The following is a 22761-nucleotide window of genomic DNA, read 5'->3' as shown; positions in this document are numbered from 1 at the left end:
TTTCTATGTATTATCAATGGAATGTCCTACTATTTTATTTTATTTTAATTTTGCATGTTTTATGTTGACGTTTCTGGTTCAACAAAGTAGATAAGATATGTTTTTTGAATAAACCGCCAGTTGCAGCTCCGAGATTGATTGGAAAATATAATCCAAAACACAATTCAACACCAAACGAGGCAGATATAAGAGAAAGTTTTACAGATAAGAGTAACAAGGCTGATACAACAACGGATACGATCAACCAACGATAGTATTTAATATTGAACATAATTTTAAGCATGTTATGTATTATTGTTTATTAGTTCGATATGTATATATATCAGTATTTTTATTTCAACCATCGAATTAAAATTGTTGGATTTATAGTGATTGGAATACTCGAAAGTCCCTGTTCTACTGCTTTAGATCTGGTGTCGCTCAATATTAAGTATTCTTTTTACGAACTGCTAATGCATATAGAAAATTTATCATTATAAATAATAATAAATCACTATTAATCTAATATAATTTAAAACCGAAAATTAAACGCACTCAAAATCAAAATTAATATGAAAAGCGATTTGAACAAGAGTGTACCGTAAAACGGGGTAACTTTGATAGTTTTTTCGAAGAAAACTTCAATATTTATGCATACTGTTTCAAAGTATTACAATTTATATTTTTAAAACAAGTACTGACATCCTAGCTATCGATTGCACTTGATGGAATTCCGAAATATTTATTCAGAATGGATATATTAATTTTCATATAATCGAAAGGCGGTTTTCTGTTTTGGGGTAACTTTGATAATGGAGTATAAATCGAACAAAATTGAATGAATTACGGAACATATATATGGAAATTTAGATTATAGATGGACTTAGATTACAAAAATGGTCCCAGTTTGTAAAAATGGTTTTCGCTAAGAGATTTGAGACCGCATTCATGTTCTACTATAACTAACCTGACAAGGATAAGTGAATAACTCATTATGACTTCATCAAATAGTGATCACAGAACAGATTGTTTGTAAGCGTTGCAAAAATGCTAAAATCTTATGAATTTTTAATATTTGTGTATAAATCCTCAAATGCACTTGATTCTAACGAAAATAGCTTTGACATAAAGTATCATATTAATACTCTTTACTTTTGCATCCGTTTTGCTTAACTGATTAACAGAAACTTTGTCATTTCGTTTAGTATGTTGTGGGTCTCGCACTATCAAAGTTACCCGCATTATCAAAGTTACCCCGTTTTACGGTACTGCTGTTTGTGAGCAGGCAGTCTCCTGTTTTAAGGGCTAAAAATGGATAGGTGAAAGGATCTGCTAGCTGAGACTTTTGCATGGAATCCAGAATGAGACTTTGGCATGGAACGACAGAAAAAAGATTTCACGGACAAACAGCTCTCAATTGACAGAATACTCCCAATAGATGGAGTCGATTCCATAGGTATGTATAATCTTAAAAAGGCAGGGCATATTGTGAGAATGCCGAAAAACAACTCTGCAAAGATTATATTTATAATTAGGTAAGTTCAGTAACACGTGTAACGCAGTGGGCAGGATGCACCGTTCAGGTTCTGAATTGTCGAGAGCCAAGCCACAGATAACAGATGTTCAAGTCCGATTACAAAACTGTGTAAGACAATAAACGGTCATTTTATATGGCAACACAAGTAGCAACTCTGTGGTGGCGCTGTTATCGCTAAGTTCCCATGACGATGTGAGTGGTGAATATGAAACATTTCAAGATACTTATATTCACCACTGATTGACGCAATTCTTTGTGTGACGGCGCTAGTGATTGTAAGGAGTTTCTGTTTGAATATTTACACAGGTTTTCAGCAAATTTTTGTTCTAGCATAAACATCTTATCTGTGGCCAAGCGTAGTCGAGTATGGTGGGTCGCAGCCACGAATCTAATTCTACTCACACTTGAAATCTCGGTAGTTATGAGCGCGGTTGCTCGAAAGGACACGCGGCGTACCCCGGAGGAAAGGAACAACCGGGATTATGCTAACTTTTTACTTAATTCTTATGGAGACCTGTGGGCCGAAATAATTTGATTCGGCGGCGGCATCAAGGCGATTTTGCACCGGCGGCGGTGGCGTCATCGGCGTCACGCCGTTGACAATTTTTGGCGGCGGCGTACATCGGCGTGGGGAAAATTAAACATAAAAATGTTTGAAAACATAAATGATGAAACTTCATATGTACATATCATTCAACCGATGAAAAAATATGATTTCTTTTTTCAAAGCCTGTTGGAAAAAAAGAAGCTAATCCATCGGTGCAAAAGTTTTAATTGATAAGCATTTATGTTTCTTGTTCGTATAAACATACTTGGAGGAGATGCTGGTAATATACCTGTGAGTACTTTTAGATAAATTTTCATGGAAGAACTTAAGGAGATATTGTGAAAAATTAACCTACTTTAATAATCTCTGAATAAAGTCTACTAAGGAATAGTTCCTTTAATATAGATGGAAGAACCTGGAGAACTTCTCTCCGGAACATATTGAGGAATCTTCTCAGGAACCCGTTGAGGATTTACTGAAGAGAGTCTTTTAGAAATAGCTGTAAAATATCTTTTAGACGTCTTTGGAAGAATCTTTGTTTAGCTATTTCAGTACTCTCCTACAGTACATGACTCGATTTAAAAGATCATGCATCGACACAATGAAATATCGAGTCATAGAACAGATATCATTTGGAATCAGTGCTGTAAACCTTCGACACTTTGCGCGACGTTTGTTTCGTTGCCATGGTCAGCAGTCACAGCACGAGCTTTAGAATGAACGTCGACAATCACAAAAAAGTGTCAATTGAATGTCATCTGACACGATGACATTTGCATAAATCACAAGTTTTGCATAGAATTCAGACATCGGATCATAAACAACATGAATAGTTTGATCTTGCCTGTTATGTCGAATGTGACACACATACAGTGAAATCAGAACAGAAACAAACAAAACCGTAACGTTTCCTAGCAAAGCTATCGTGGTCATTGCCATTCAATTGACATTTTTCTTTACGACATTCGTTTGATCGCTCGTGTTTAGAATGTTTAAGGGAAGCGCTGCCAACTGTTTGGAATGCTGTTTCGAAGGACCATCATAATAACCAGTAAATTATGATTCCGTGAGTCGATATTTAGTCACGAAGATTTTTTGTCATTTTTGAGAAAATTTACATATGGTGATATTGGCAAGCCAGTGGCAAGTAGTTGAGACGTACCGCCAGAACGAAGAAAAAAAGACATCGGCGATATTTTTCTCACGCACTTTAGAAGTTTCACGAAACTTTAAAGAAATTTCTGCAGAAATCGTAATAACAGTCCTATACAAACTCCTTTAAGGATTCATTCCTAGTACCATTCTTGAAAGAATTCTTGAAAAATACCAGAGGAATTCTCAGAACTATCGTTAATATTTATAAAGAAATCACTTGAGGAATTCGTTCAAAAACTTTGGAACAATGCATGAACGATTTTACATTGAAAAGGATAAATACATGGTAGGAGTCGAGGAACATCCAAGGCAAAATTCTAAAAAAAAAATTTGGACAAATACAACCATTTCTAGAAAGAATCTTAGAAAAAATATTTGAAAGAATCCGTGGAGAAACTCTTGGAAAAATCTTTAGGGAACTTCCGAAGATTCCTAGAGATGTCTCTGGAAGATTTCCCTGAACGAAAAATCCTTCAAGAAGTTCAATTCATATACCTATTGAAGTAATCGTTGATTCATTCGAGAAATTAAATAAGGGAAAAAATTCAATGGCTCGATTACTGAAGAAATTCCTGAAGGAACCTCAGAATGAATTCTATAAGGACTTCTTCGAGTGATTTCTAGATGAACCTCTAAAGACACATATGAAATAACAACCTGTTCAATTATCTTCCCAGAGAAATCCCTGGCGAATTTTTGGATGAATTCATGCAATTTTTTCCTTTTTTTTTTAAAGAATGCATGGGTAAAATTAAGAAATAAGTTTTGGAATGTTTTCGAATGAAATTGTAATCATTCGATAATTGAATGAATATAAAGACAAATGAAGAAATATCAAAAACTAATCTAGGAATGAAGATCAGAGAAAATCTCGGAAAAAACAGAAGCTTTGGACAATTCACTGTGAAATCATTGAACAATTTTGAATTTCTGGAGAAACGATCTAAGGAATTCCTGATGTAGGGTAGGTGTACCAGTTATGGCCATAGTGGTTCGCTATTTCGCCATACGGGATTACTTGAATGTTTTCACATTTTAAAAGATTTTGTGTGTTGTAGTAGTAAGATTAAAGATATATCATGATGTTTAAACATTCAAAAAGATTTAAAATGTGAAAACTATCGAAATTTCCCGTATGGCCAAATATGGAACCACTATGGCCATAACTGGTACACTTTCCCTAACTGTTGTTGAAATTAGTGGAAAAAAAATTCTTACTAGATTTGGAGCAAACCTTATGAAATTCCTCGAGGAACCTTAGAGGAACTAAATCTTTGAAATAAAAAGTCCTGGTGGAATCCCTGGACGCCTTTCTGAACAAAATCCGCATTCACAGAATAGTAATTGAATAAACTCCAGAAGGTATCCTCAGAAGAATCTTTGAAATGATTCTCGATAGAATTTGTAGAAGGATGATGTACATGCATCGCCCAATACGTTACATAGTAACGCGCATGCGCTAGTGTCTAGCCACAAAAATCGCTTTAAGGTGAAGATGAATCGAAGCCAAAATTGAAATTTTCAGGAGCACAAATTTGGAGAACCGAACATCCGTTTGAGCTGAAAAATTAATCGATTGGTTACCACCAGCTAGTGACTAATCGATTAAGTTTTCAGCTTAAATGGATGTTTGATTCTCCAGATTTGTGCTCATGAGAATTGGAGGTTTAGCTTCGATTTATCTTCACCTTAAGGTAACGCGGAAAATATTTGTATAGCAAAATGCATCTAGAGATTTTTTTTTCAAACTATTTACCTGTTGTGCGTAATGATGATGGCTTCCACGCCCTCTAAATATTTTTTCGATAAAAGCTTCCATTCACAAGATTTATCCATAAAAAGTAATCTGAAAAAAATTATGCTGATCAACTGTGGACAAGATTAAAGCACAAGACAAGATTATCACGATCACGAAGGTAATAAACATCTTAAGCGTGAAGCTTCGAGTTTTTTTTTAACATGACAAAGCATACGAAGTCGATTTTCAAATGCTTCTAAAAAATTCGAAACAAATTTGAATTCAATTCTGTTATGTGTACCAAGGGGAAGGTCACTCTAAGCACTTCATTTGGCACTCTGAATTGTTATTAATTATTCGTCAGGAAGTGTCTCCTAGGGAACGATGATACATATAGTATATACGTTTCACATTATTGCAGGAGAAATTTACGAGAATGGCAGGTCCTGCATATGTATGACTTCAATGGGAAGATTTAGAAAATAGCTCATACCAATTCGAAGACAACACGGAGGCTGCAAAACGGGGTGCCAATGGTTATGCACAGGGACGTGGTTCAAGGGAAAATAGTGCATTGTAAAGCTAAGTAGCTGTTCCGCTCAAGAAAAGTAAAAATTTCTGCCCAAGAAATGGTCAAGTAGGGTGCAGAACCACTTGGGCACCTCCAAGATTCACTTTGGCATGAGGGTTTTTTCTCGGCCGAATGGTCTGAAACTTTGCAGTACAAAGCGCTCCAGTACGACGCATATTGTGGCCAAATATGAGCTTTGAAGCTTTCAAAAAACCCTACTGCCCAAGTGTGTCAAAAGTGCCAAGAATAGGATCCGGCTCCCTAATTTCCTACAGTGAGCTCCATTTGAATTGACATTTCTTTTCAACTGCGTACTGCGATCAAAAATAAAATGCTTTTCTTGAGCATTTCTTGCAAGAAATTTTCCACGCAACGAGATAGGCGATTACTTTTCTGTTGAAATGCATACTTCGCTTAAGTCAGCAATTCTCGCTGAATCGCTCAAGTTTTGTACATAATGCACAGATATTATCCTTGGTCTCAGACTATTTTCTCTCCGGAACTACCTGACGGTTTTTTTTGTTCGGGGAGAATGCTATGCCTAGCAGTTCGAGTAAGGCATGGCATTGACTATTTTTCCCCCAGATTTGCGCCTTTCGAATTTGCTATGAATCTATGTGTACAGCACAGAGAAATGTACAGTGTAGGGCCATTCTAAGTTGAGTGGTTAGAGTTCGCGGCTACAAAGAAAAGCCATGCTGGAGGCTATGCCGAATTATTTTATAAAGCATTTCTTAAATATTAATACATTTTTTGAGCTGAAATATGTACCGGCGTGAAAACAAAGAATTAGCGGCGTAACATTGATCGGCGGATGACGCGCCGCCGATCCCATAATCGGCGTCGGCGTGGCGCGGCGGCGAACGGGTCTATTATGGGAGATAACATTGCGGCGTTTCATCAAAAGCGTTGTTCCTTTCTTGGACCATTCGTTGCATGCAATTTTGGGCAAATGCGCGTTTTTGGAAACTTTACAACAGCCGCGCGGTGTATCATATTCAGCGGAACAGTCAATATTTGTCGAATCTCGAAAACATTTTTACCAAGATCTCGGTAGCGTCCATCGAGATCTCGCTAAAAATATGTACCGAGAATCGGTATTCAAACTCAACTTTCAACCCAGTCTTAAAAGATGTTCGCTTCCTTTCTGTCATCTTTGGATACATTTTTTGGGCATCTTCTTGGAAATTACATTTAGGAATGGTACACAAATTATGTCACGCTAAATTTCGACTTTTTCGACCCCCCCCCCTTTTGTCACGTTTTTTGTATGAGTCCTTCGAAAATTTTGTAAGGCTTGTCATGCTTGGCTTGACCCCCCCCTTGGAGCGTGACATAATTTGTGCATGACCCCTTATCAAAAATAACTGGATGCACAAGTCATCGTTTATTTGCTGTCATATTCCTTTGTGTTTCTTATTTAGTTCGCTACTGCTTTTTAAGTTCTTGAATTGAAATGCGAATCTTCTTCCAAATCCTCGTCCTCTGGGCCATCCGATGGATCGACCCAAAACTGCATGCCGTTCTTTGAGTGAAGTGAATCGAAAATGGGCCATGAAACCGCATTGTCTAGCCTTCAAGACGATACTCCGAGGTGTTCATCCTGAGGGGTAGGTTCCGTCTGAGGTGGAACATTGTGGAAATCTGCATTTGATTTAGGTACCTCAATTTCGTCTTCATTTTCACTATCACTTAAATAGCATTTCAACAGCTCAAGCGACATTGTGCCTTGTTTAATTGGAAATTAATTTCGTAATGACAGATTCTCGTAAGATACTGTGTCAACGTTCTGAGCAGGCCGTGAGTCTGATATGGCTTTATTTCTGTTACATTGCAATAGATTAAAGACAAAAGAGAACTCAAGTGTTTCAAGGTAAACAAATTCTTCAACAACTTCAAACACATCCCCATCAAACACTACCTCAGCACCTACACCACCATGCATGACTCTTTCTCTACCTGCAACCATGTACTTCGTCTTCGTGGTCAGGCCCAGTGTTGCTCAGACTCATTTCCCCGAAAATAACATTTTCCGAACTACAAAGCCACGAACTACTACAACCATGCTCTATCCTCCTAAGATAGAAAAGCAGATGGTTAAGCTTGAGTACTGCACACAAAATCGATCAATTTTGATCCCAGAGAGCCACAATTCAAGTTTCGGTGAAATGAAATGAGTGAGTGAGTGAGTGCGAATCATTTCACCGAAACTTGAATTGCGGCCCACCGAGATCGAAACTGTCGGATCCCATGTGCAACACTCAAGCCCAACCACCTCCCCCTCCATATCAGGAATACAACGCACAGTTATAACAGTTCATTGCTTCACAATTCGAATTTCGGGGAAATGAGTCTGGTCAACACTGGTCAGGCCTATCCTCGCTGTCTCCCTTCCACTAACCTGCGATCGATTCCAATTAGGTCTATATCGTCCGCAAAGCCAAGGAGCATGTGCGACCTTGTGATAATAGTGCCATTTCTCTGCACGCCAGATCTCCTAATAGCACCCTCGAGTGCAATGTTGAACAGTAAATTCGAAAGTGCGTCTCCCTGCTTCAATCCGTCTAACGTCACGAACGAGGTTGACACCTCGTCTGCGATCCGAACACTTGATTTCGAACCATCCAGCGTAGCACGTATCAGCCTAATTAGTTTCGCCGGAAAACCATTTTCAGACATCTGCCAAAGCTCATTTCTTTTCACTGAGTCGTACGCCGCCTTGAAATCAATAAACAGATGGTGAGTCTGCAAGTTATACTCCCGGAATTTGTCTAGGATCATTCGCAAGCTAAACATGTAGTCCGTTGTCGAACGGCCCTCACGAAAACTAGCTTGGTATTCGCCGACGAAGGACTCCTCGAGCGGTCTCAGTCTGTTAAACAGGATGCGCGACAGAATTTTGTACGCCGAATTCAGCAGGGTAATTCCTCTGTAATTGGCACACTCCAGTCTGTGCCCTTTCTTGTAGATAGGGCGGATGAGGCCATCCAACCAGCCGGTGGGCAATTCTTTGTCCTCTTATACCTTCAGAAGTACTCGATGGATCGACTGGTAAAGCTGCTTGCTTCCGTGCTTGAGAAGCTCGACCGGGATCTCGTCCTTCCCAGCAACCTTACAGGTCTTCAGCTCGCTGATAGCCTTTTTAACCTCTCCTATGGTCGGTGGGTCCACAGCTTAATCGTCATCATCTATGTTCATCCTGTTCCTCGCTACATTTCCATTCTCACCGTTCAACAATTGCTGAAAGTGCTCCTTCCACCTGGCAGCCACCGCCGTTTTATCGGTCAGTAAATTCCCTTCTCGGTCATTGCACTTGGCGGGCACTGGTACGGTATTGTGCCGCGCACCATTGCATAAAATCACCGCATATCATTCCGGTCCATGCTTTCTTGAGCGTCAGCTACCACACTTTCTTCGTGCTGCCTTTTCTTTCTGCGGTGGATTCGCTTTTCTTCGGCTCTCGCTGCCCTGTACCGCTCTCTGTTCTGTCGGGTACCGGCCACAAGCATACGGCTTCTGGCGACATTCTTCATGTCTGTCACCCTCTGGCACTCTTCATCGAACCAGTCGTTTCGTCTTCGTCGTTCACTTCCCGCGCCGTTGTTGTCACAGCTTCGTGGATAGGGTCCCACAGGCTGTCGACGTCTCCCGCAACGTTGACTCTTCTCAACTGCTCGTCCAGTTGCTGACGGTACTGCGCAGCTACCCCATCAGTCGACAAGCGTTGTATATTGAAGCGCAGCGTTCTGTGTGTTGCGGAACTCGTGACGCTGGATAACCGCGCCCGAATTTTAGCTACAACGAGATAATGATCCGAGTCGATATTAGGGCCTCGGAAGGTCCTGACATCAATGACATCTGATAAATGTCGCCCATCAACCAGCACGTGGTCTATTTGGGAGCAGGCATCGCCACTCGGGTGTCGCCAGGTGTGTTTGCGGATATTCTTTCGCGCGAAGTATGTACTGCTGATTGCCATCCCTCTAGCAGCAGCGAAGGTTACTAGCCGCAGGCCATTATCATTGGTAACGGAATGAAGGCTTTCCGTTCCAATGACGGGTCGGAAGAAATCTTCTTTCCCGATCTGCGCATTTGCGTCGCCGATGACTATCTTGACGTCTTGTTTTGGGCACTCTCCGTAGGCCTTATCCAGGCTCTCATAGAACTCATCCTTCATGTCATCGGGCTTATCGTTCGTTGGCGCATATATGCTGATCAGGCTGTAGTTGAAGAACTTGCCCTTCATTCTCAACACACAGATTCGGTAACTTACCGGTTTCCACCGGATAATTCGCTTCATCTGCTTCCCAATCACTATGAAGCCAACTCCACGTTCTGCTCTGTCGCCACCGCTGTAGTAGATGTGGTACTTGAATGAAGTGTTGGTGATGGGGTCCACCGCTCGGAATTCACGTTCTCCGGTTCTCGGCCAGCGTATTTCCTGAATAGCTGCCACGTTCACGCCGACATTCCGCAGTTCACGAGCCAGGAGCCCAACACGCGCGGGTTCATTCAAAGTTCTCACGTTCCAAGATCCAACTTTCCAATCGTTGTCCTTTATTCGTTGTCGGGTCTGTTGCCGTAAAATCAATCCGTTTGCTCTACTTTTGCCTTTCTTGGTTGGTGAACAGTAGACTGATGCAAATTTTGAATTTTTTGCTCCCCTATGCTTAAACGATGTCAATTATGATGAAAATGATCCTCCCAAAATTTGAAGTAATTCGGAAGAAATTTGGTTGTGCACACGCTATTTGAAGTTTATATGGAAATTACTATGGAAAAGGCAAACCTTTTGTGTTCAGTCCTCTAATTGCTCGTCATAATAATCTATGGAAAAGTGAACACACTCATCTCATGTGATATCTTCCCAGCTACAACTTTGCTGAAGACCACATTTTGATGGGACGTAAGGATAATTTGTTATTATTGATTCCAAAGTCTATACCATGCTGAGATGATCATTTAACTACTTTCAGAGCAACACTGCTTTTTTGCTGTAGAACATAGTAGCCTGGATTACTTTGATCTATTCTTCCCGCCAGGAGCACCACTGTTGCCTGCCGAACAGTTGGTGAAGCATGCTACATGCAAACCAACTTAATGATGATGAATAACAATTTATCCTGACGTCCAATCGAAAAGTGGTCTTCGGCAAAGTTGTAGCTGGGAGGATGTCACATTAGAAGAGTTTGGTCACTTTTCCATAAAATATTATGACGAAAAGATAGAGGGCTGAACACAAAAGATTGGAGTTTTCCATAGTAATTTCCATATAAACTTTAAATGGCGTGTGCACAGTCAAATTTCTTCCGAATCACTTCAAACTTTGGGAGGATGCTTTTTACCATAATTAAAACCGTTTAAGCATAGGGGAGCTAAACTTTCAAAATTTGCATCACTCTAGTGAACAGTCTTCGATAGGCCACCTAACTAGGGTTGCGCTACCTACATCGTGCTAGAGGGGCTGCCTCCTCGGTGCTGACACGATACAGCATCGTCCGCATGTTCTTTACATGATGACCACGGTCATAGCCATCACAACCATCCACCTTTATCAGGGCTTTGGACCTGTAGCTCTGGTTCTTAATAGTTTCAAGTTCTTTCGGACATGCTACTATGGTGAGCCGTCATGCGCTAGCGGTGTTTGCATATTTTTCTGAAACATATTTTATTTTTCGTGTAATTAACGGAAACACAGTTTCGGAGCAAAATTTATACCACCAGGTTATACTCCTGTGTTAGGTTTATAGTAGAAAAATTTAAAACAAACTAATTTTTAGATTACACATCAAACGAGAATCAAGCATCATAACTTAAGGAAAAGTCAATTTTTCAAACCTGTTTCAAAAATACAAAGATGTTTTAAAAGTCACAAAAAACTCTCCTGACATTGTGCATCCCGATAAAATTCAGAAAGAGGACTTCGCTTAATTTCCTCTTCTTTATCAACTAACTTAAGGTAACAGACGATAAACTCATCGTGGCATCCATGAACAATCTATGTTCAAACTATCGTCGAAAATCGGTCATTCGGTGATCTATCGGATCATATGCTTGCTAGCAACAGGCATGTTGATAGACTTTCAATTCATCTCTGTCCGGTAGAACGGGATTAATATCCCCAACACTACAAAACTGATCATCATTTATGTATAGCAAACAGTTGCACCTTAAGCAACGCCAACACATTTTCAATTGGAAGGATTTTGGTGCGCTCGAATTGACAAGTCCTCCGGTTTTCTATAGTAAAATTTCTACAGCGATTCCTGCAGAGATTACTTCAGCTGTTTCATCAGGAATTTCACAAAGGATTGCTTAATAAAAATCTCTAAATGGTTTCCACTAGAATGAGCTGGTGGACAAGCAACTGCATATTTTAATGAAATATGCTTCTCGTCTACGCAGTCTTTATTATAAAAAAAAAACGTTGAAAAAAAAAACACAGCGTAGGCAAAAAACATATTTTATGTTCCAGGGATTTTTTCATGAATTTCTCCAAAGATAGGCTTGAAGCGCTAAGCGATAAAAGGGCATGAGGTACAGAATATGTTTATTTTGGGGCTTCAGGTTCCCATATGGCGTCGTAGCGGACAAGCGTCGACCAAATTGCATGGCTATTAATATAGAGTCGTTTTATATCTCATTACCATTCATTCAGTGTTTCCTATAGGAAAAGAAAAGCAACAATAAAATACAATAGAAGCAAATAAAATTTTATTTTTGCAATTTCTCATCGAAGTACCGTAAAATCGGGTGTAATTGATCAGAAGGGTGAAATTGATCATCGTATCACACGATTTTGTTTATTCGTAATGGAGCACAAATACCAATGTAAGCTGCAGTAAATGAACGTTGCTTGTTGTAACTATTGTCGAATTGTGTGTTGTGATGTTTTTTGCGTTAAAGAATGTTTATTACTATGATGTAAAATTTCAAAATCATGCACGGTGCAGAATTGACAACCACCTATGAACTTCTATTTATAAGCAAGGATTTGAACATGGTATAAACTTGAAAGTTTGTGAGGATGCTTGAGATATACCCCTAAACCAGATTTCATCACCAAAACTCGTACCAATTAGCTCATATGGTTGAAATAATTGAATTTCTGTTAGATACCATTGAATTCCTTTGGAAATTGCATACATTTAGGCGTTTTCCGCGTAATTCTTGAAATTTAACTGTTCGTTATTTATATAAATATTGCATTGTTAAGAATTTGATAAGCATATTCGGATTCAGGGAGCTCAAATTTATCATATAGAGTTGTTTTGAAAACTAACAATAATGGCATTGACAAGTGATCAATTTCACCCCGAAATGAGATCCTCTGATTTTTTATTTTAGAGATATTTGGTAACACTAAAATGATATTTGTTAGAAAATTTCGGTACATAAGTCGATGAGGCTCACCTTCGTACTTGTTTTCCTGCATTTAGTTGTTTGGCATTGTTAACATTATTGAAAACAGACTAGAAAAACCGTGAAAAATGATCAATTTCACCCGAAATTACGGTAGGCTGTTTTCCATCACGCCAATCTGTCATGAAACGGCCTACTCTCCTGCTCTGAAGTATGCAGTGCGGGAATAGTCATTACGCAACTGAAACCAGTGCTGTAATGATTCATTACGCATTGCTTTCTCATTACAACTGTTTTGAGTTGCGTAATGAATCATAACACAACAATGTTTCCGAAATTGTAAAATAATGGTGAATGAATTCCGATATAATTTCTGATACCCTCAAGTGGTCTTAAATGATAGGAATAGGAACTACCTAGTGTTTTAACGCGAGCTGATTGCATGCAAAATTTAAGCGATGTACACGGTAAAAAAATATAAAAAAGGGATTCGAAGAAAGGCTGTGATTCTTCTTAATTAACTTTCTCAAGCCCGTATGAAAGTTACTTACGTCGATTTGAAAAATTAATCGAGAAATATTGATATTATATTGTATAGAAGCAGCCGGATTAATTATGGAGATTTTTATTCCACATCATTAGGTTGCTACTTTTTACGGTGTTGAATTACTGTTTAGTTAAAGCAGCAAAAGCGATAACTGACGAAACTTATTCAGCTAAGATTTGTTGCTGCAAAACGTTTGCCTTACAGCCGTGTATACGCTTGTTGTTCTATTTTTGAAAGCTTTCATTTTTTGCTGCGTTCGTTTCCTCAATTGAACTGTTATACAGCACAAAGCAAATTATATTGGTTTATAGCGCTAACATTGTTAGTTGGGTTGTGCACTTAAAATAATCCACATGTCATTAGTACGTGGAAACATACGTGATTTTTTTCCATCCCACTTTCCACGTAGCACTTACGTGGATCATAGGTAAAACTCGTCACTTCCATCGAAGTTTCACGTAGCAGCTACGTAAGTCTCCCATACCTTTCACAAGCCGTTCCAGTACATCCCAAGATGATGTTTGCATAAAATCCATCAAAACATTCCCATAGCAATCAATGAGAATATATACTAATGTGTGGAAGAAGAGGCAAGGGCTATGTATTAGTAAAGAAGAAAACGTAAACAAAAATAACTACGTCACTAATTTACACGGCTTCTTATGGGAGCCCGTTTGCTTGTAGTCGTGATACATTTTGCACCGTACACGAATGTCACGCACACTAAATGTCTTCTTCCTCACCTTGGTATATATTCTCATTGCATGGCAATAACCCTGTTTTTTTCAAATTTCATAAGGTTTTTGTTCGCGCCAACGCGAAGTTTCCGTGTTTTGTTTGTGCGTCCCTTACACCCATGTCCCATCTAACCTCGAGCCGCCGCGAGTATTTCGGCCTCTCATCCCTACCCCCACCGCTGCGCATGAAATGTTCTTGGCTACCGAAATCACTTATAAAAGGAGCTTGCATGCGCAAGAATTCCGTTTTATTTCATCCACCATTCTGTAAATACCGAAGAGAAGTAATACAGTTAATTTGAACGGTACCTCATGCAAACCATCGGGGTTCATTTTTAATTTGAACATCTAGTCACCCTAGAAACGAGGTTTCTGGTAACCTATTTCACTGTTTTGTTTTGATTCTGCGTTCCGTTCCACGGCATTCCATTCCACTTTACTCCGTTCCATGAGCTAAATGATGTTTGAACCATTTTTAATCTGAACAATGTGCAAATTAGCGGGGTACAAATTAAAAAGTGTTCAGATTAAATGTGGTCAAACCAACGGGGGTACCCGGTAGTAGTTTAGTGATCGAAACGCCTTTCCCTCCACCAGTAGAAATCAAATAGCCTTTTTCAAGGCTAGAATCTTTTAGAGCCCCCTCCAGTCCGGTCCTGTGCCCTGTTGCTCCCGGCAACAGGTTGGCGGACGATCATCCGATCGTTCCGTTCCCGCTCACCCGAGCAAAAATCCCCAGTTGCACGCCGCAACATTTTTTTTTATTTAAAAGTTGTACAAATAACTGAAATATTTTTTTTTCATCATATTCAATCGACGACATGGTGCACAAATCCGATACAGGCGCACATAGGTAGTTAAGGTGAACATCTGTTTAAGCTGGAAACATAATCGATTGGTCACTAGCTGGTGGTGACCAATCGATTAAGTTTTCAGCTCAAACGGGTCTCCAAATTTGTGCTTTTGAAAATTTGAAGTTTGGCTTCGTTTCATCTTCACCTTAATATCGAGTTACTAAGTGCTTTGTTGTGTTACCGACCAATCGTTACCAATTAAATTACCCGCGTTATGGAGACCAAGAGGCTGTTGTAAACGGTAGATTAGGAGATAGGAGTTTTTTGATGGTGGCATAAAAAGTAAGGAATATTAGATAATTTAATATAAAATTCTCATTATACCGAACCCCCCCTTACTACTACCCTGACATTTGAGAACGTTTCACATCTCGTCTAAATGATTACCTGCTCTACGAAAGTGGTACCCCTGAGGGCCCAGTCGATAGTTCCGGATGAGAGTGAAAGAGAGAAAGTATCCAGAAGTCAAGAAGGATAGACGTCGAAAGCTGGAAAAAGTAGCGAAAAAGTGTAGTTCGGGCCAAGTGGAAAGCGTTTCGAAGTTCCCCGTTGGACCCCGCGATCGAATTAATAAGATAAAACTCCGAAGGGAAAGTGTCGTCGGACGTAGTGCAGGATCGTCTAGTTCGGTGCGTGGAAAGCACGAAGCTGCTGTGGGAAGTTAACGCATTTGGATCCCTGTAACCGACCCGCAATCTACCCACGTGGATCCCTGTGACCGCTCTAGGAACCAACGGTCGGCGAGCCTGGTGCTGGTGACCAACGAGCAACGCCATCGTTGTGCCACACGCCACGGGAAGAGGTAACCAAAGCTTTGGAGGTGAGGGCGGTAGTGAGGTCCGGCTGGTTTACCCCGCTCACTATTGCTCAATATCCGATGTGTTGCCAAACCCGTCTGCGAGCACTCAGGACGTCGATCCAACCCCCATCAACTAGCCAGCCACCACGAGCCTGGTTGAACGCTGTTCGACCGGAGAGAACCCACCAACACGTGGACAACGGAACCACCCTCAGAACCCTCGAACCTCTAAGAGAACCTCTGGGCACGCAGTATTGAGGAGCAACCCCTGATGCCACACAAGACCGGATTACGCTGACATCCAAAGGAGTGGCAAGTAAAACCCGAAAATGTCTGTATCTCTCTCACTCTCTCGCATGAAGGCCACTGGGCCCTAAGTACCGCTTGTTCCGGATCGGCCGCAACGAACCCTACCCCCCCCCCCCTTTTTTTTTTTGTAAACCCTTAGAAAATAAATATGTTAAGCTTATTCTATCTGTGTATTGTGCCACTTTATTGAATGGAAGACAGTCTTGGTTTCCCTATCAGTGGGTTTGCCTCTATCTTGTTCCGTCTACCTTGGTGCAATTGGGAAGGTAAGTGGATCCACCCGAAGCAAGCGAACGCCGACCCTGAGTGGGTGTAGCCGCGGGGCTAGCCGTGATTAACAGTTGGGTGGTGGTGCTTCGTTTAGTAGATGTAAACGGGTATAAAACTTGATACTCAGGTTGTCCGTAGATCCACATTCAAACATTGCTCCTGCAGAATCACACAATATCGGTACAAACAATCAGTGAAAAAAAAACATTTTAATACTTACGGTTTAGGTACACTCAAAATAATCCAAACGTCATTGCTACTTGAAAAATCACGTAGATTCATCCAAATTCATTTTGCCTTGACTTTACCTGACTAAGGCAATGATCACCTGATCAAAATTTAATATAATAATATAATTTAATATAATTACCAAATGGAGACCCGGTTATTTTCACTCTGTTGAGCTGATCACTCTTACGTTGAAATCACGTAGACACTTAATTCATTCTGACATGAGCTCTGACATCTAGACCTTGTGTTCATTCTGTATTGTGCTCGTGAAAAAGGTGCCTGTTAGTCAGTTAGTTTGCGATTAATTTCATTCAATCGATTTCAAGGTAAATATGGTTTGGATACCGAACAATCCTCTATTAATTGTCAGTTTAATTTATAAGGCTATTTTTGCGAAGCGTTAAGCAGGAAGACCTTCTCGCAAACTTCAGGGACGAAACAGTTTTTAAAAAATCTGGTAATGGACGGATTTTTTTTTAACGAAAACGTGCGTTTCTAAGTGATTTTTCTAATTTCCTTACCTTACCATTTTTTTTACACAATTCTACGGGAATGTTCGATTGCTACTGGACCATATCGATCCTTGTACTGCGAGTTGCGAGATCAAAGCACCTACGGCAAAAGGAAATCAAGCAGTGTTCTCATTCACCTACCACCTGCAGTGCTATTTTCAATAAAGTGATAGTATCATCCATACTTTTAACTCTTCAGTTTATTTCACTCCTCTCAAAATTGAAATAAAAAGCTTCCAAATGCCGATGCAGAACCAGGTAGCTTCTATTACAATATGTTAATAACGTTTATTTGAACATCGTGTAGAATCCATTGGAAGGTTTCGTATAAACTACGAGAAAATCCACGTAGCTGCTACGTGAAACTCTGGTGAAACTGTTAGAATTACTCTTTTTGGGCCAGCCTAATGTGGCCTTCTTGGGGACTCAGGGTCGTTCTAAATTACTCCGGTAAGGAATTTGGGTGAATGGCGGAAAACCTTCCCTTTAAAAAAAACCAATCGAGGTGGACTATGCACAAAAGAGAGTGGAAATCAAGGCTCAGCGGTTAGAAAATTATAGACAATAGGGTATTTAAATTACATTTTTTTTTCTATATATTCATGCGCAATTCGATTGATGGAAATAGGAAAGGAAATTTAAACACATTACCGGGCTACGATGATCGTGTGTTGTGACATTCGAGCCAAACGGCGGCGGGCTTCTTCCATCGGGACCAGTCTAGGCACGGGACACGCTAGCCCGTCTTCTCGGGGCGTTTTTTTAACCGTCGGAGATTGTATCGGGCCGGGCTATACTCTGATCCGCTGTCGCGCCGGAGCCGGTCAGTGGCTCCTCTGTCACTTCACTAACGTTCTTCCGTCGACCGGGCCTCGGTTGGCACACCGGCAACTTCTTCTTCGCACTTGCTTCCGGAAGGTCTTTCAGCCGTCACTGCCGGGCCAATCGACTTCTGGCACACCGACTTCTGGCTCTTCATACACGCACTTCTACTTATTCCGGATTGGCACAATGCGTTCACTATTTAGAAGAAATAAAACGGGTTAAAAAACGCGCACTGTTGCGGTGACGATGGTCTTTCACCTATGGACCGATGCACGTGTTCACTCTGACGTTTGAGCGGTGCCGTGTTATTTACGTGACCATGGGAACGAGTGAATTCGGCACCGCTCAAACGTCAAATTAGTGAACTCGTGCATTGATCCATGGACCGATGCACGAGTTCATTATCTGACGTTTGAGCGGTGCCGTGTTATTTACGTGACCATGGCAACGAGTGAATTCGGCACCGCTTAAACGTCAAATTAGTGAACCCGTGCATAGGTCCATTGGCTACTGAAATTATGATGACAACCAGTTTTGTTGATTCATCGTCGTCATCTTCGTGTGACAGACGACGAACGTATTAGGCATTTCACGGCGAAATTCTCTCTCTTTCGCTCTTCAACAAAACTTGAAAACAATTATGCCAGTACTTGTCAATTTTGACAGGTACTGGCACCATTGTTTTCAGATTTCCCGAAGGAGGGAAAGAGAGCGATTTTCTGATGACGTCACCGTGCAATCAGGTCCGTCGCACTCGGGCTCAGATTGGGTACCACGGTCCCTCGGTAGTGCAAAAGGTACCCAAGTTTGACAGATCGCAGTACACTTTGAACGGCATTCTAGATTACCTTATGAGCCATAAAATTTTGGGCAACTGTAAGGGACATCGGGGTCTTTAATTTGTCTTTGGTGCAATTGCCCATTGCACGGTGACGTCATCAGAAAATCTCTCTCTTTCCCTCCTTCGGGAAATCTGAAAACAATGGTGCTGGCATCATTGTTTTCAAGTTTTGTTGAAGAGCGAAAGAGAGAGAATTTCGCCGTGAAATGCCTAATGGGCAATTGCCGACACCGATCATTGGTGTCGAAGTGTGGGTGCGTTACGGTTGGATAGGGTATTGGATAATAGGGATGTTCAGGAGGAATGGAAAATTCGATATTTTTTTTTAGTTTTATTTTAATTCTATTTCATTTTAATTCATTAATTCATTTAAATACCTTATATTAACAAAACCGTGAGATCATAATAATAAACATAGAAATAATAGTAATAATAAAAAAAGAAAAAATATGTACAAAAATATATACAAAGATAATGTAACCTTTTGAAGGTTACAAAACGGATGAAGTTCATTAGTTCATGCGTTCATTTTGTATTACCTATGATCCACGTAAGTTCTACGTGAAAAGTGCGATGGAAAAAAACCACGTATGTTTTCACGTAGCAATGACGTGTGGATTATTTTGAGTGTAGACTGAAACAAATTGCAAAAACTTGTAGGGCTAAAGGTCTGATTTGAAATTTAGCTTTTTGCGAAGTAAGATTCGACTCCATACTTCGAAATCATAAATTATTTTAAAAACAACGAACCTCTTCTTCGCCATTTTGAGCACAACATACAATGAACTTGATATGAAATTTCAAATATCGAACCACAACACAGAATGAACTATCCCACCAGTACGTGATTTCCACAACAACAGTAAATACTACTGAAGTCTCATTTTATCCATACCAACGATTAGATGATTGTTACGGTTGTCAGGTAAATTGAGAAAAAGTGTAAAAGGCTACGTGAAAATTCACGTAATTCCCTAAACTTTGTGAATTTTTACGTAGTCTTGACGTGTGGATTATTTTAAGTGTGGTGTTCAAGTGCAGGGTCCAACGTGTGCTACACTTTTATAAAAGATAGTCATTTAGTTTTTTTGTTGCATGACATGAATACGTTAAATCCGTAAAATACATGTTATTAAAAATACTCCTCAAACCGAAGCCAAATCTCGAGTTTTCAAGAGCACAAATTTAGAGAATCTGACAACTGTTCGCGGTGAAAGTAGTATTGAATAAAAAAAAGATTTGTCACCACCAGCGAGTGTTCAATCGGTCAAATTTTCAAATCTTCTAATCTTAAACGGATTCCGTTTTTAAATTTGAGCTCTTGGAAATTTGATGATTAGCTTCGTTTTATCTTCATCCTAATTGAAATATATTTTTATTTTAATCAACAGGTGATCCATGTTGAAGGATTCCAAAAAAGAAGGGGCATTCCAATCAAACTGAATGATTGATTTCATAGTCATATAAATACTTTAGAGAAATAAATGCCATCACATGAGCACCATTGCAACAGTAGCAACTATTATATTCGGCAATACTCTTTTAAACTGTGTTTTCAAGGTACCCTTTATACAAATGAAATACAAAAAAAATAAAATATGCTGGAATGTGTTTTATTGTACATAGAGAACTCCGTTAAATTGTAATTGTAATTGTAATTTATTTATCATACGTGAGCCTATTAGTTTACTTTACATAAGGTTAAGGAAAGAAAAACGTGATTGAAATTACATTGGAGAACAAATCGAATTACAATCAATAGGCATAACGAACTAATGGAAAAATTCTAATCAAGTGCTCTAAGAGATTGCTCGAATGACTTGAACGATGCTGTTGCTTTGATATCGGCGGGTAGCCGATTCCAGCACGAAATCCCGTAAATCAGGACGCTCTTTCTCCTTGTTTGTGTGTGCGGCGGTACCACGTACATCCTCGAACGTTCCATCTGACCTCGTTGTAGACGCTCCAAAATGTATTCGGGAAGCCGTTTGTGCCAAGCTTGATATAGGAAGTGACATATTCGCCGATGGTAATTGTCCGGTAGATCCGGGGCCCAGATAGCCGTAGCGGTAAACGCGCAGCTATTCAGCAAGACCAAGCTGAGGGTCGTGGGTTCGAATCCCACCGGTCGAGGATCTTTTCGTAAAGGAAATTTTCTCGACTTCCCAGGGCATAGAGTATCTTCGTACCTGCCACACGATATACACATGCAAAAATGGTCATTGGCACAGTAAGCTCTCAGTTAATAACTGTGGAAGTGCTCATAAGAACACTAAGCTGAGAAGCAGGCTCTGTCCCAGTGGGGACGTAATGCCAGAAAGAAGAAGAAGAATTGTCCGGTAGGTCGTGGCCAAGTATCGCGATGCGGACGGGTACAGTCGTGTCATAACGGTTCATCTTAAATACGAAACGGATCGACGACTTGAAGCACCGGTGCAGTTGTTCCTTTAAGGCCGCGGTCAGGCCAGGGTAGTACACAATGTCACAGTATGTGAACATTGGCACTATCACTGCTTGCACCAGCTTGAGACGAACAGGCAAGGACAATACCGATCCGAAGCGCCGGAAAGTTCGTAGGGTGTTGTACGCCTTCATTACTGTGTTGACCTGCTCCTTCCATTTCAGGTTGGCGTCAAGACACAGACCTAAACCGACGACTTTGGTGCTAAGGGCAATCGTTTCTCCGCAAAACTGAATTGCATTATTGGGGACAACACTACCTTCTTTGCAGAAAATGAACGCCTTCGTTTTCTTCGGATTAGGAAAAAGTCCATTTTCGTCAGCCCAGTTTTCAATAGACATCAGATCACCATTGATAGCATCCACTAGCCGATCAACACTATCGATAGGTCCAGAAACATATATCTGCACATCGTCGGCGTACATGTGGTAATCACATTTTAGCACTGCAGCCAAGCTGTTTATGTACATGCTAAACAACAGCGCGCTTAAACATGACCCCTGGGGTGTACCATCGACGAGTCCTCTTTCCGACGACAGTCCATCACCGTAGCTAACCGCCTGGCTCCTGTTCCCGAGGAAGGATGCGATCAGCTGAACAGCACAGTCATCGAAATCGAATTCGCTCCGAAGCTTATGTTGCAGCTTTGAATGCTTCACGCAATTGAAGGCCAGAGAAAAATCTACTAGAACCATCACGGTGCAAAAGTTGTTATCGAGGTTATTGTATATATCGTGCACAACCTACACCATCGCCGTTGTGGTACTATGGTGTGCTCTGTAGGCAGATTGGTGTTTGACAAGAAGTGTCAAGAAGTGTGTTTCTGCCGTGTGTAGGAACCCAGTGATCTGTTCAAGAAGGAACTTCTCCAGAATTTTGGAGATCGCTGGGAGTACACTTATTGGGCTGAAATCTTTTGGTTCGATTGCGTTTGCCGATTTAGGTAGCGGTGTGACGATGGCTTTCTTCCAAATGGTAGGGGATGGTTTAGTGGGTCGGGGGTGTAGTCCTGTTTACTGCTTGCATGTAGTAAATGGTCCCCAACCCCACACTCCCGGACCTTGGTCCGGAGTCTGTTGAGTAAGTTGAGTTGAGTCTGTTGCTAAGAAAGAAAAAAAAATGGTAGGAAACGTTCTAGCATCGATGAACAGATTCACCAAAAGTGGCAAAATGAAGGGACAAAGCATTTTAACGAAAGAAGCAGGAATATTATCAGATCCAGTTGCATTCGTACTAATATCAAAAGTTTCATAGCAACGTCCGTTGGGTTAGTGTGTCTGAACTTGAAACGTCCTCGTGCTGGTCGGTTGATGATGCTGATGCTGTTCACCATGTTCGGAGTAACGGCCTGTCTTCCTGTCCCCAGTTGTTCATGGCCTTCGGCAAAAAGTTCGTTCAGGAGGTTGGCGTCGAAATGAGCATCATTTTCTGATTGCTTTGAGCTATAGTGGATTCCATCTCGCCTTAGATTACTCCAGAGTTTTTT

General features: G+C 40.6%; 1 protein-coding gene across 9 annotated transcripts in view; it reads left to right on the top strand.

Annotated features, from left to right (window-relative positions):
* Nucleotides 1-20295, top strand: part of LOC5572048 (F-actin-uncapping protein LRRC16A) — a 147385-nt gene extending 127090 nt beyond the window's left edge. For 5 of the 9 annotated variants that reach the window (XM_021844260.1, XM_021844261.1, XM_021844259.1 and 2 more), the window contains one exon: nucleotides 91-348. In XM_021844260.1, the coding sequence (XP_021699952.1) occupies nucleotides 91-254 (164 nt within the window). In that variant the 3' untranslated portion in view covers nucleotides 255-348. Of the gene's footprint in view, nucleotides 1-90; nucleotides 349-20205 lie in introns of those variants that run through there. The other 4 variants (XM_021844262.1, XM_021844257.1, XM_021844255.1 and 1 more) reach the window with 3 other exon arrangements.
* Nucleotides 20296-22761: the final 2466 nt, after the last annotated feature.

Source organism: Aedes aegypti, chromosome 2 (assembly GCF_002204515.2).
Source record: "Aedes aegypti strain LVP_AGWG chromosome 2, AaegL5.0 Primary Assembly, whole genome shotgun sequence".
NCBI lineage: Eukaryota > Metazoa > Arthropoda > Insecta > Diptera > Culicidae > Aedes > Aedes aegypti.
The sequence above is the reverse complement of the archived record's forward strand: the minus strand, read 5'-3'. Positions and strand labels throughout refer to the sequence as shown.